This window comes from Xenia sp. Carnegie-2017, unplaced genomic scaffold (genome assembly GCF_021976095.1).
Source record: "Xenia sp. Carnegie-2017 unplaced genomic scaffold, XeniaSp_v1 HiC_scaffold_20, whole genome shotgun sequence".
In the NCBI taxonomy this organism is placed as follows: Eukaryota; Metazoa; Cnidaria; class Anthozoa; order Malacalcyonacea; family Xeniidae; genus Xenia; species Xenia sp. Carnegie-2017.
In genome coordinates this window covers 5,920,996-5,935,808 of record NW_025813483.1, presented here as the reverse complement: position 1 = coordinate 5,935,808, position 14,813 = coordinate 5,920,996, and the positions used below count along the sequence as shown (strand labels likewise).

The following is a 14,813-nucleotide window of genomic DNA, read 5'->3' as shown; positions in this document are numbered from 1 at the left end:
AACACGAAAAACATCTTTTATTTCTTTTATGAAATAACGTTAATGCGAAACAGATAAATTCAAAACTAATGTTTTGATTTTTACACTAATATGATTAATTTGCGAATTTAATTTTTTTTGCTTGATTTAATTGATTTAGCCCAGATCGGTTTGCACAACTTCATGCAAACTGTACGGTGGCCCACAATACACGAACACAAATACATGTAAACGAACACAAATGGAAGCACACGAGCACAAATAAAAGCATACGACTACAAATCGAAATACACTAGTCGCCAGTCAATATTCTGATGACTTTAACAATGACGAAACAATAAGTATACAGTTTACATCACAATTGCTTGCAGTTTAACACTCCGAACTTATATTCTCAAGATCGAAGAAACAATACGATGTTACTTTAAAGTAAATGGTTTGAACCCGGGAGTATCGTTACATGTTTGTAAATCTAGATCGTCCAGGTTGGTATAGTCCTGAGAAGGACTGTTTTTGTTGTTGTTGACTGACGTTTCGACAACCTTAGCGGTAGTCATCTTTATTTGACTCAGAAGACTCCGTATTACCGTTAGAGCTTGGTATAACTGAGGTGCATTTTAAAATCTTGAACAAGTTTGAAGTAAATATTAGATATATAATTTATTTTAAACTAGGTTCATTAACTCTACTTCATTCAGGAGCTAGATATATGCAGGCTACCAATATGTACGCATTGCGTACCTATTTTGAAATATATGTCCATGTATTAAACGCAGTGTTTTGGGAGATATACCCAAAAGCCAAGAAATGAAAAAGAACGTGAATATTCATGATAGCTGCAACATAATGTTATGACAAATGACTTCGCTTGGCCCCAAATGTGGACACTTTTTTTCAAAATAAAACGAAATGGGAGGGAAAACCAGTAGATCTGGTAAAAAAACCCTCCGATAAAAGAAATGATGAAAAATTTAGAAAAATTTCCTCAAATTTTTGTAGTTTTAAGATTTTTCATATTTTTGTTATTTTCAATGATCCCGATGATCTACTTTAACACGCATCGTAGTCAGGCTCGTGCGTCTTACACAGTCGTATAAAAATTTAAATTTATAAAGCGACCACCCTATTGAGAAAGCAAATATTTTGTGTGCAAATAAAAAGAAACACAAACTTTGGTAGCGAAAGAATGAAAGACCGTAGAGTGTTAAAAAACTTTAAAAGACAAAAAATAAAACATGAATAGTTTAGGCATGCAGGCAATGAATAAATCATGTGAAAAAATTATTCGGTACATATGACCTGACTATTCCCTATCAATAAAAATGAAAAATGAATTGATCAAAGTGACATAGTGACCTGCATAAAAACAATTTTTGATGTCTACTAAATTTCGTTTGATTCAGAATTTATAGGTTGCTTCATTTAGACCTTCCATTAATAGCTGGCTTTCACTCGTGTGTTTTGCTTGTCAGAAAATTTAGCAATTGTGAAAAATTATTTTTACGAAAATTTTTAACGTTGAATTTGAAAATGCGTTATAGCAACTGAAAAACATTAAGCATAACAACAGTCGCAAGTGTGAATCTTTCAATAAAGACGCTTGTTTCTTGGCGCTTCTGTCCGACTTGGTCGTTCATTCATTGTCCAGTTAGTAGGTCTACAGACATAGCTACTCTATAAAAAACACGTTATAAATGTCAGCATAATGAATGAACAAAAACAGAAATTATTTATATTGGAAAGAACAAAACTTTAATACCTGATTTCCAAACATTGTTCTGGTCTGTCTGATCAAGGTGACTTAGTCGGTCTCTTCCTTTTTTTTTCACCGCGCAGTTTTTACGTGTATGTCGTAGAAAGTTATTGTAAAATTTTTATCTTACAAACGCATTGCAATTTTTTTATAAACGTTAAATAAAATTAGTAAAAGTGGCGAGTGAAAGCCAGCTATTTTCTCAAAGCAAGGGCCATCTTTTATTGACTTTTTTTATCTGGGTTTTTTCGTGGTTAAGGCTCAAATTATAAAAATAGACCATCAGGATCCTTTTTTAACTATCTCATGCAGTTACTCATACAGGTTAATTTTAACACTTATGTCCTCTGACTACTCAACTTACAAACCACAAGATATGGATCGTGTTTTTCCACTCGCTTGTTTTCCATCTTGGTAGGATATAGTCCAATCACTTTCAATGTCAATGTTCGTACGTACATATGCCGTTATGTGATGTCTGTTCGATACTTCTTACCATTCCATACACAAAGTAACCAGCATCATCCAATAAAGTATCTGCTGACAACAAGAATCGCCATTTCGATGGATTACAATTTACAATGCACTCTTATGGTAACTTCAAGCGAACGAAAAGGGTCACTTCAATACCCCAGTTATATCATCACTCAAAGAATGTTTAGTGCAGAGTTGATCTCCTGTGAGTATCAGCTGACCACCTTTAGGTGGGCTCATATAACAATGGGGCCCATCATCATTATATGAACAAACAACTGACATCAACAAAGAATCCAAACTACAGATAAACATTCTTGGCCATGAATCACCATGACACATGAATAATGACAAACTAGTTAGAGTAATTGAAGTGAATGACACAGGTGGTAAAGGGACTCCATCCTTGTGGGATCTACAATATAAGAAAATATGAAACACATGTACAATATTTCATGATGAATAACTCAGCATATGACATTAGTTTGCGTTTATAAATTCTTGATCAGATAAATTGAGAATGAGCAAATTGCAATATGTTTTTTTTTACCAAATTGGTAAAACATTTAACTACATTGTCCGAATAGCTTTAGTCAGTTGAGTTTGAACGATGCAACAAGCTTTAAACGATCAAAGGCTTAACATCGACATCAAATCATTTTACAATGAAAGCTTTCAAATTACCGGGGACCTGCACTAACACTAGTCAATTATTTCATGAAACTCATTTTTACTTCGTCATTAAAAAGACAGACTTTACCTTCCTTTCTACAAAGTTAAAGTGACTAATTTTCGGTTGTCAACATTTCTTTAATTGACGTCATGACTAAAATTTTTTATTGTGATTAGCTCCTTAGGAGCATATCACCTTTCACAAAAACAATAAGTAATTCTTCAATGCGTTTAAATAAAAAAAATTTCATCAGAATCTTCGGGTTTTTTGGCGTTTTAATGTCTTTATGCATAGTAACGATTCACGAGTTATAGTTTAAGATTCATGAGACGATAATGAATTTAGTAACTACACTTTAATTTTTGTCCAAACATTCATTGAATCTTGCAGTAATTTACCTTGCTAGGCGAAGGTTAGGCGAAGGTTTAAGGGCGTTCTGTTCACCAAATATCGTTGGGAGTCGTAAAAATTCGTACAAAAGACAATTACAGCTCACGTTCATGGCAAGTCTACACCATAACCTGTAAAATCATCACATCTTTGCACTCAACCACATAGTGCGTTGGAGACAGATGGTAAATTTAGTGTACTTATATTTATTGTATATATTCAGTAATGAGTAATGAAACAAACCAAAAATCAGTAGCATCGATAAAAACCATTGAGATTTTCACAACAACAATAGGGATAAATCAAAAAGCAAATAATCATTTATCGTCAGTGTAGTCACTCACCAACTATGGGATCTATTTTCATACATGATATCGAAGCAAGAACGTGTGTAACACATTTCAAAACGGTTTTCTTATATGTATAGTCTTGTTCCACCTTGTATGAACAGCATCTGCTAGCCACGACGCCTCGTGGTTTACATGTGGCAAAGTCGAAGTGAATAGTATCTTTATACATGGTGTTAAGCATGTCATTATATTTTTTGTTCCACATGATTGTTTAACATTCATTCTTTGTACTTGAACAAATCACCGGATATCTATCAAATCTAATTTTTAAAAACAAAACGTTTTGTTGCCAAACAAAAGAACAATGCTCTCCCTTCATTAATATACGTAAAATGCAAATGACGATTGACCATTTTTCAGTGATATTACGCAAATCATTAATTAATTAAATTTATTCAGCCTATTAAGTAATGCAAATATTATGATTTGGGCATTAACATGTTGATGACGTCAACAAGAACGCCCATTAAACTTTCTCCTATCCTTAAGTTAGCAAGATATGAATACAAGATTCAATAAATATTTGGGCAAAATTAAAGTCTACTTTCTAAATTCATTATCGGTCTCATGAATCCTAACCTACAACATCATGCATCGTAAATGTGTATAGCGACATTAAAACGCAAAAAAATCTGAAGATCGTAATGAATTTTTTTATTTAAACGCATTGAAGAATTACTTATTGCCTTTGTGAAAGGTGATATGCTCCTAAGGAGCCAATCACAATAAAAAAATTTAGTCATGACGTCAATAAAAGAAATGTGAACAACCGAAAATTAATCACTTAAACGTTGTAAAAAGAAAAGTAAATTCTGTCTTTTTACTGACGAAGTACTGAAGTAGGAGTTACATGGAATAATCAACTAGTCTTAGTGTAGGTCTCGTAATTTGAAACCTTTCACTGTAAAATGCTCAAATCGCGATGTTAAGCCTTTGATCGTTTGAAACTTGTTGCATCGTTCAAACTCAACTGACTCAAGCTGTTCGTGCAATGTAGCAGAAAGCATACATTGTAGGCTATCTAATGGTGGGATTTTTTTACAAAAAACTAAATATTTTATGACATGTTTTGGACGAAACAATCACTTCCGGAAATTAATAAATTATCATCGAATGTTGCATAATTTTTCCATATCGCCAAATAGTTAAAAAACTCAAAAAACACATTCTGAAACATAAAAGTGTTTTCTCATAATAACATAACAAAAAATTAACAACAATCAGTTTAAAATTACAGCTATTAACATTCCTCGATTTCATAATAACATTAAGATTTCATCTTCTGCCGCTGACTACGTGATACAATAGGCGCTCCTTTAATGGCAGATTGCCGAATACGTGATACTATAGGCGCTCCTTTGATGGGAGAAGAAACACCTGTAGCGTGAACTTTGAGATTATCACGAATGTAGTTCTTTTTACGCTGTTTGACATTAGTTGTTTGTCTAGCAACGACAATTGATCGAGCAGAAGGCGGAGTATACTCTGGGGTGACACCATTGACATTATATGTCCATTGCATATCTGAAGTCTAAGAAAATAGTTAAAAATAGATCAAGTATATAGATTTCTTATGTACCATCCTCACTATGATATAAGTATAAGAAGATCAAGTACATTGATTTCTTATGTACCATCCTCACTATGACATAAATATAAGAAGATCAAGTACATTGATTTCTTATGTACCATCCTCACTATAACATAAGTATAAGAAGATCAAGTACATTGATTTCTTATGTACCATCCTCACTATGACATAAATATAAGAAGATCAAGTACATTGATTTCTTATGTACCATCCTCACTATGACATAAGTATAAGAAGATCAAGTACATTGATTTCTTATGTACCATCCTCATAATGACATAAGTATAAGGAGATCAAGTACATTGATTTCTTATGTACCATCCTTACTATGACATAAGTATAAGGAGATCAAGTACATTGATTTCTTATGTACCATCCTCACTATGACATAAGTATAAGGAGATCAAGTACATTGATTTCTTATGTACCATCCTCACTATGACATAAGTATAAGGAGATCAAGTACATTGATTTCTTATGTACCATCCTCACTATGACATAAGTATAAGGAGATCAAGTACATTGATTTCTTATGTACCATCCTCACTATGACATAAGTATAAGAAGATCAAGTACATTGATTTCTTATGTACCATCCTCACTATGACATAAGTATAAGGAGATCAAGTACATTGATTTCTTATGTACCATCCTCACTATGACATAAGTATAAGAAGATCAAGTACATTAATTTCTTATGTACCATCCTCACTATGACATAAGTATAAGGAGATCAAGAACATTGATTTCTTATGTACCATCCTCACTATGACATAAGTATAAGAAGATCAAGTACATTGATTTCTTATGTACCATCCTCACTATGACATAAGTATAAGGAGATCAAGTACATTGATTTCTTATGTACCATCCTTACTATGACATAAATATAAGGAGATCAAGTACATTGATTTCTTATGTACCATCCTCACTATGACATAAATATAAGGAGATCAAGTACATTGATTTCTTATGTACCATCCTCACTATGACATAAGTATAAGGAGATCAAGTACATTGATTTCTTATGTACCATCCTTACAATGACATAAGTATAAGAAGATCAAGTACATTGATTTCTTATGTACCATCCTTACTATGACATAAGTATAAGGAGGTCAAGTACATTGATTTCTTATGTACCATCCTCACTATGTCATAAGTATAAGGAGATCACGTACATTGTTTCTTATGTACCATCCTTACTATGACATAAGTATAAGGAGGTCAAGTACATTGATTTCTTATGTACCATCCTCACTATGTCATAAGTATAAGGAGATCACGTACATTAATTTCTTATGTACCATCCTCACTATGACATAAGTATAAGGAGATCAAGTACATTGATTTCTTATGTACCATCCTCACTATGACATAAGTATAAGGAGATCAAGTACATTGATTTCTTATGTACCATCCTCACTATGACATAAGTATAAGGAGATCAAGTACATTGATTTCTTATGTACCATCCTCACTATGACATAAGTATAAGGAGATCAAGTACATTGATTTCTTATGTACCATCCTCACTATGACATAAGTATAAGAGATCAAGTACATTGATTTCTTATGTACCATCCTCACTATAACATAAGTATAAGGAGATCAAGTACATTGATTTCTTATGTACCATCCTCACTATAACATAAGTATAAGGAGATCAAGTACATTGATTTCTTATGTACCATATTCCCTATGACATAAGTATAAGGAGATCAATTACATTGTTTTCGTATGTACCATCCTCACTACGACGTAAGTATAAGGAGATCAAGTACATTGATTTCTTATGTACCATCCTCACTATCACATAAGTATAAGGAGATCAATTACATTGTTTTCGTATGTACCATCCTCACTATGACGTAAGTATAAGGAGATCAAGTACATTGATTTCTTATGTACCATCCTCACTATCACATAAGTATAAGGAGATTAAGTACATTGATTCCTTATGTACCATCCTCACGTAGGTACGTGGAGATCAAGTATTTTGATTAATATGGATCATCCTGCGATGAACGCAAGATTTCACACCTACCTGAACGATTATCTTTGCTTTATGTGTCTTTCCATATAACGTTGGTGTATAGGCAATCTTGAACAGAGTTCCCTCGCTGTCTTGAGGTAGCAATACTTCCGATGAACAGTACAGAGTAAATTCCTTGTCCGAGTCATGAGTTAATGATGCTTTGAATGGAACAGAATGCCTGGAACAATAAGAATAAATACGATGAGAATTAGAAGTTCATATATAGGAGATAAATATCAAAACAATATTCCTCTGAATAGAGTATTTGTCATATTGAATGACGATTGAGTAGTTCGGTTCGATGAAAACCAAAAAAGGAGATGGCTATAAAATTCAATGACACGATGAATTTCTGTAGAATTATGTCCTCGACTTGTCCTTGTCTAAACGTCATCTCCCCCTTTGGTGCGTGATGTCATTTTCCCTTTTCTTCATTATAAATAGAAGCTAATCTTTCGTTTCTTTTAAGCTGATGTTGTACTGACGAGAAGTCGGCCGAAATGCATTTTGTACTTCAACTTAAATAATTATTTTGGTTTTCAATAGTTTTTAAGACCTACTCAATTGTCATAACCTACGACAAATATTCTGTATTTGAGTTGGTAGCTTTCGCCTTTAAACCAAAACAATTAAGCGCTGACATTAGAATTAGCAATCCAGCTCAGTTTCTACAGGTTGCAGATGACATCATATATACATCTGTATCATTGATCGATCATAAGACATCATCGGCGCAGTTATGACGTCAAGACAAGAGCATGCGCAGAATACCTTCATGTATTCATTGCAAACATAATGAACACGATGGATCCATTTCATGGGCATACAGCATAAAGAAAGCATTAAAAAGAGACAAGGCATGACGATGCTGTCAACACTTTCAAAGCTTTTTAACACTTTCATGTTAGATCCCATTTTAATTGATCCCATGAAAACTCGAAGTTCTAGACTTTAAACTGAAGATTGACCAATTTCTATTGAAATCCAAAACGCTAATGTTCAGTTGATGACAATTTTGTTTATAGAAAATCTAACTTTAAAAAATCTTCTCAAGAATTTTGACACAGAAAGATTGATAAATTTCCATCGACATCCACGTACGAAAACTTCATGTAATACAATGTTTTAGAGATTTCAAAGTTTGACTACAAACGGATCTTACGACACACAACAATACCATAAAAAGCAGAAATCAATTTATAATGCTCATTATAAGGCGATTTCACCTTGACTGACTGGTAAGGCGAAATCCAACCACAGCCTCCTTATTGAGACCAGCTGCTTCAACAATAATGGTGTCATCAACTTCCGCTTCTGTTGCTATGAAACGAATGGGGAACTTCCAGACAGCACCTAAGCCCGCAGTGATGACTAGATGTACCACGTGACTGCAAAAAACGTTGAGATCTGATTAGTCACATCAAAGTTTAACTATTGTGTTCCGGATTGGATCCTAGCAGAGAGCTTTACACTTAACGCATTAAAATAACCAAAGAAGATTATAGATTGGCGATCACATTTTTAGTTGAAATAGCGTCTAAGAAAAAACAAAAGTTGAAACATGTCAGTTAGGAACTTACTCAAAGGGTTTAAAGGTAAATGTTGAAACTTGTCAGTTAAGAACTTATTTGAAGGGTTTAAAGGTAAATGTTGAAATATGTCAGTTAAGAACTTACTTGAAGGGTTTAAAAGGAGAAAAAATAAGACGGAACATCAATGTAACGACACCAGAGATTTTATTACGATATTTCTTTTCAAGCTGTAAACCAAGCGATCGTTCCAACGCATTCTCACAATTCTTGTCCGAGTACTGGAACTCGTAGCTGTAAATAAATAAATCACTTCAAAATACATACACAAAGAAGAAAGGAAACTATGTATGTATTTGAGTTTAGACTTCTGTTAAAATGATCATGTTTTTAAAAGCACTTTGTTAAGTAACTTCTCTGAGTTTTATAATACTAAGAAAAACAAAATACACGCCCAACTTTTCTTTCTCAGAATAGCATGCTAATGAAGAGATGCTCCTTTATAAAATTCACCAGTAAAAACCACCCAGATATGAAGGAGAAATTGGAGAAACATACAATATGCTTTGGTTTCCAGTTTATTACATATGCACCTTGATGGTGTATAAAAGCGGGGAGGAATCCAGCGAGAGGCAAAATAATATACAGCTTATCGTTAGGTGAGATTATATGCCGTAAGCATTAAAAACGAATAAGCACTTGTCATACATATAATTTGAAAAAAGAGTAGCGGCTATAATTTATTTGGAATAGCCCTGAATCCGTCACTGTTGACGGAAAGCGTTTTCTCTTATACCCTCCCCCCCATTAAACGAGATATTTTGACAGTGGTTACGGAGGGGGGTGGGAGAGCTTACCTAAAACTCTCTGAAAACGGCACATTATCATTCCCAATGTCAGTAGAATCCTCTTCGATTAAATTGATTGGCGTCACATTATCCAACCGGTGATAAGATGATCCCATCTTCTCATCTGACATCACTCCAGTCAAAGTGAGCTCAACAATCTGTTCAGTTCTATCACGTGACTGACATTCGACGGTTATGGCACGTGACACGCTCATAACCTGCGATACGGGAATCCCCTTAAGGGGATATAACCACGTCAGGTTATTGATCATACTCGTGGGTACAATATCCGCGTATGAAGTTCCGGGTGCTATATCGTACCGCTGTATTGAGACGGTGACCGTAGCTTCGTACGATTTCATGCAATGAGGGATAAAGGTGAGAGGGATATCAAGGACCTCCTGGGGTTTCAAGAGGATATCGTTGTTTTCCTTAAGCAAAAGACAAAATGCCATATCCTGGGAGTTTTTATGAGATAATCCACTAAAGAACGCGGACCCTAAAAGCAAAAGAACATTTTTAATGAGTACAAGTTTCACAGTTTATCCAAGTTTTGCTATTTATGTAAAAAAGTACTTCATACGATGAATTCAACATGTACTTTTGAAAAGAAGTTCATAAACATAATTAAATTATACTGAGCCTCTTTACCGCTGACCTAAAGAAAACATGCAACAGCAAACGAAGAAATTTACATCTTTATGAATAATGAAACTTCGATGCTATAAAACTGCTAGAGTTATAATCAATTATCTATCCATGAAATCGCATTCCAATGTAACGCCATATGTATGTGACATCATACATATATGACGTCAGACGTACGTGACGTCATAGCTCGGTAAAGTCCAAGGAAAAATTTAAACCAAGGCACAACTCCACAAACCTGAATGTAACGATCTTTCCTTCAAACCGACATTCACAACAATGGAATGCTCCGTCGGATTACGAAACGGCACGATGACCGACGAGTTTTCCAAAAGTTTTCCGTGCACGTTAATGGGTGTTGCCGGTTTTGGATTCAGTCCTGTTCCAGAAGCCAGGAAAGTCCAATCACCAGCCTAAAATGAAGTACATCATATTGCGCTGATATAAAATAAAACATGATTTATTAAGAACCACGTAGTTAAGATATACTAATACAGTGATATTCACTTCGATAAAATGAAATGATGTCACTTCAAGTGATGTCATTTCAAGTGACGTCATTTTACTTGCTGTCATTTGATATCCACTAACATAGTGTAATAACGGACTTGCTATGCAACACACAGGTATGACACACCGATATAACGATCATTAATTTCGACGATGAAGTGATGTCATTAGAAATGACGTCATTTGAAGTGACCTCAGTTATGTCCACTACCTGAACACTCTAATCCTCGTAGTTACCTGTTCACTTCGGAAAACAATTGTTGCTTTATGTTTAGCAAATCCAATCTGTGATGGAGTAAAACGTAGTGGAACTTCAAGAATACCATGTGGAGGTAAGGATAACTATGGATAAATAAGTACACCGTGATTGTCTACCCTTTCAGTTGTAAGGCGATTGTCTACCACCACCTATTGTAAGGTGATTATCTACACCCACCAATTATAAGGAGATTTTCTAGTTCCTATTCAAAGATATCAAATGTTTAAACAAACCTGTTTTGCATTGTCGACATCGAAAGTAAAGTTTCGTTGATTTGACGAATAAGGTGTCAATATTAAAGTTTCACCTGTTGGATTTTCAAGCTGAACTATTTGATGACTATGTCTGCAAAAAAAAGGACAAAAAATATATCTAACCTAGCATAAAATACGTCTAATCTACGTATAAATAATTTCTAACTCAATACTAAATACGTCCAATCTAGGTATAAATTTGTTCTAACTCAGTCCTAAATACGTCTAATCACTGGAGGTAAATCACTGACATGCTATAAATTAGTGTAGGTCTAACCCAGTATTACATTTTTCTACACTGGGTATAGATCTTTCTAATCAGAAAAAACAGGAACAAAAAAACTTCCTCTAGATTCAATAGATTTTGTAGAAAATTCTCCAAATTACTGGGAAAGAGTGATAACTGCGTACATACGAGTAAATTTCAATCAAGATAATGAAAAATACTCCAGAGGCAGAAGTCTTTGTTCTTGTGTGAATGTTCCCATCAAGTTCACAGCAGAACTCTTTCTGAATTGAGCGAGATCTTCTTCAAACAGTTCGATTACGTACCTGCCAAGTTCGCATTCAACTGTGGGAAGATTTTGCACATGGGGTTGCTCCGCGAGGAGATTTAGTTCGTACCAAAACTCTCCAACAATTTCACTTTGAAATATGATACTAAAGGAAGAAATACAAGTACTTATGATTACGTACGACAGATATTGAAAACACACAGGAATAAAACCCTGATAAAGATGTCTGACTTCGGACAAAATCACTTCTCTACCTCTCTTTCTCACCTTCCTAGCTCCCTGCCAATAGCTATCGGGGTGTACTTCGCTTGGTAAACTGTTTGTTGTTTCGGGCCCAGGACCAAAGTTGTATCACCATGGAGACCATGTCCTTCGATAATGACATTCATAACGACCTCATCATCACTAGGATTTGAAACGGTTATCTCGATGCCAACAGCCGAGAATACGGCACAAGAAACGTCGAGAACTTTCACAGGCATCGCAGGACTGGCACGAACTTCAATCGAGTACCAAAACCTGTACGGCTTCACGAAATCAGTGCTGGAACGCTCAGACACTGTTTGTGATGTGTCCAATGAACGAAAGCGTAAAGTAGAAGTTTCTTCATCGCTTGTATCGCTGTCATCACTTCTAAAATAACAAGATGATCCATGTTTCAAAGTTTAATTTACAGCATTACGGTCGTGGACTTCTTAAATCGTTCTTAAAAACATTAGCAATATATTTGATAGGTCAAAAATTTTATCTTCATGAACTTTTCCTTCAATCAAGTTATCAAGTTCATCAAGTTAGATGATTTCGCACAGGACGTGACACAAAAAGGAGAGAACGCACTTTTCATACGTTTTCTTTGATATTCGCTCGAACGATGTCGTCAAGCAATACACTTATGTGCCATCTTCAAATTGTAGAGCAGTTTTATAGAAAGATTTGCAAATAACAGCTTTATTCCGAATAATGAAAGCTTTATCTTCAATGCAAGTGTTCTATCAAATATATTGCAAATGTTCTTAAATTCAATTTGATTATCTAATAAAATTATTTCCCTGACCTTGTTATGGGAATTTTAAGGAAATTTTTCTCGAAACTATGTAACACAAAAAACTTGGTTTTTGGACCAAGGGTGAGTTCGATAATGTAGAAAATCTAATCTAAGCATGAATAGTGATAAAAACATGGTCAAGTCTGGTACACAAGCTAAACTGTTCACATAACTATGATTTTTATAAGATGTTTACTGGGTTTGTATAAGACGTTTACTGGGTTTGTATAAGATGTTTACTGGGTTTGTATAAGATGTTTACTGGGTTTTGCAAAGCTTCCCCTACCTGCCTATCTTCGAGTTCCCTTCCTTAACAGGGATTTGCGTTTCCATAAACGACACGACTCCATTAAATACGCCGCGTTTCCAAGGCAACACAACCATGTCGTAGCTCGTGGTTATACTTGCCATGCAGTAGGCGTATGTTTCTCCAGTTATAATAGAGAGATCAGAGACCACCTTGAAATCTCGTCGTTTCTGACTCGAAAAAGGTAACTGAATGGTGTGGGTGGTTCTGTTGGAAACACAACAAAAAGCAGGAGATGCAATCAAATTGATCTAAAAAGTTTGGTTTACTCCCCAAAGTATTCTTTATTCACATTTTTTTTGATAGGATGCAGAAACTTAACACTTTACAAGAAGGTCGTTTTTTTGAACAAGACTATTCCCAGTCTTTTCGAGCAACAGAAAGGCCCAATGAACTCTAATAATAGTTGTTGTAGCGTTCACTGTTCAAGCTTAGATCAGCGAACGAGTAGTTTTATTTCGTGAGCATGCGTGTAAGTCTCGCGTGAGGTTCCATGTGGCCTTTCCCAGTGCATCTTAACACATTAATAACCAAATTTTGCTAACGGTTTTGAAAAAAATAAAACATTTAGCATTCTATTTCCAAGTTAGCAGTTTTTGCAAAACAATCGGTCACGCAAATAAAACAGTCCACGCGAGATACACGCGAAGCTGCAAATAAGCTTCTAAGTGGCTTCAGACAAGTCTAAGCATGTATATTGTGAGTTAGCCTTCCAGTTGTATTAAAGTTCATTGAAGCTTGAAACATATTGCTTGGTAATTTTCAAAGAATAAGTTCTTACCAAACAAAATGCTTTTAACAGCAAAAAAAATGACGTTGAACAGAGGTGTGGCATAATCATGCTAAATAAATTATATCACTTTATCGATCGATAAGATTTTATTCTTTGGAAATTCATAACCATTAGCGGTTAGCCTTGTCAAAAAGGTATTTGAATTATAATTAAAAAATAACTAAATAAAACGACAATAATCCACCACGGGTTTAAACGTATAATGAAAAACACTAAATTCTAACAATGAAAGAGTGGGCCTGACGTTTGACGTACAAAAACACTAAATTCTAACAATGAAAGAGTGGGCCTGACCTTTGACGTACAAAAACACTAAATTCTAACAATGAAAGAGTGGGCCTGACCTTTGACGTACAAAAACACTAAATTCTAACAATGAAAGAGTGGGCCTGACCTTTGACGTACAAAAACACTAAATTCTAACAATGAAAGAGTGGGCCTGACCTTTGATGTACAACGGCTTCGACGACGATGTGTTGCATAGCAACAGGTGCATCACCAACACCCTTAAGATGATAAGCTTGCTCGCTACCATTCAAGGTGTTTGTCAAAGTGAGTTTACCCTAAACACAGATGAACGTCAATTAACCATAGTGGAAGAATTTAAATGTTCAACGATCCTAAATTTTACAACATGAAATGAGTAACACAGTTTTTCAGAAACACTTCTAGTTTCAACATTGAACTAAAATACATTAAACGCTACCTGTAATAGAAAACCCTAATAATTTTTTGAAGTGAAATTATATGCCCAGACACGCGAGATTACACCCAGACACTCGTGTGTATTTCACTCAATTTTCACTCCGCGAGAGAATCTCGAAACGCTAAACACGAGTGTTTGGGTGTGACATTTG

General features: G+C 34.8%; 1 protein-coding gene and 2 long non-coding RNA genes across 3 annotated transcripts in view; all 3 read right to left on the bottom strand.

Moving 5' to 3' along the window:
• Positions 1 to 995: 995 nt before the first annotated feature.
• LOC124442168 lies at positions 996 to 2,500 on the bottom strand. Its single transcript, XR_006947170.1, has 2 exons — positions 1,739 to 2,500; positions 996 to 1,653 (listed from the first exon to the last, which is right to left on the bottom strand). It is a non-coding gene; the product is annotated as an uncharacterized LOC124442168 (long non-coding RNA).
• A 92-nt stretch (positions 2,501 to 2,592) lies between these two features.
• Positions 2,593 to 3,961, bottom strand: LOC124442614. Its single transcript, XR_006947304.1, has 3 exons — positions 3,614 to 3,961; positions 3,278 to 3,400; positions 2,593 to 2,621 (listed from the first exon to the last, which is right to left on the bottom strand). It is a non-coding gene; the product is annotated as an uncharacterized LOC124442614 (long non-coding RNA).
• Positions 3,962 to 4,788: 827 nt separating this feature from the next.
• The window catches only part of LOC124442312 (cilia- and flagella-associated protein 47-like), a 35,366-nt gene continuing 25,341 nt past the window's right edge, over positions 4,789 to 14,813 (bottom strand). The window contains exons 37-48 of the mRNA XM_046992808.1: positions 14,401 to 14,519; positions 13,143 to 13,370; positions 12,079 to 12,444; positions 11,849 to 11,956; positions 11,276 to 11,387; positions 11,021 to 11,125; positions 10,512 to 10,686; positions 9,635 to 10,124; positions 8,925 to 9,071; positions 8,475 to 8,636; positions 7,258 to 7,426; positions 4,789 to 5,150 (exon numbers count right to left, since the gene is read on the bottom strand). Of these exons, the coding sequence (XP_046848764.1) occupies positions 4,887 to 5,150; positions 7,258 to 7,426; positions 8,475 to 8,636; positions 8,925 to 9,071; positions 9,635 to 10,124; positions 10,512 to 10,686; positions 11,021 to 11,125; positions 11,276 to 11,387; positions 11,849 to 11,956; positions 12,079 to 12,444; positions 13,143 to 13,370; positions 14,401 to 14,519 (2,445 nt within the window). The 3' untranslated portion in view covers positions 4,789 to 4,886. The remainder of the gene's footprint in view (positions 5,151 to 7,257; positions 7,427 to 8,474; positions 8,637 to 8,924; positions 9,072 to 9,634; positions 10,125 to 10,511; positions 10,687 to 11,020; positions 11,126 to 11,275; positions 11,388 to 11,848; positions 11,957 to 12,078; positions 12,445 to 13,142; positions 13,371 to 14,400; positions 14,520 to 14,813) is intronic.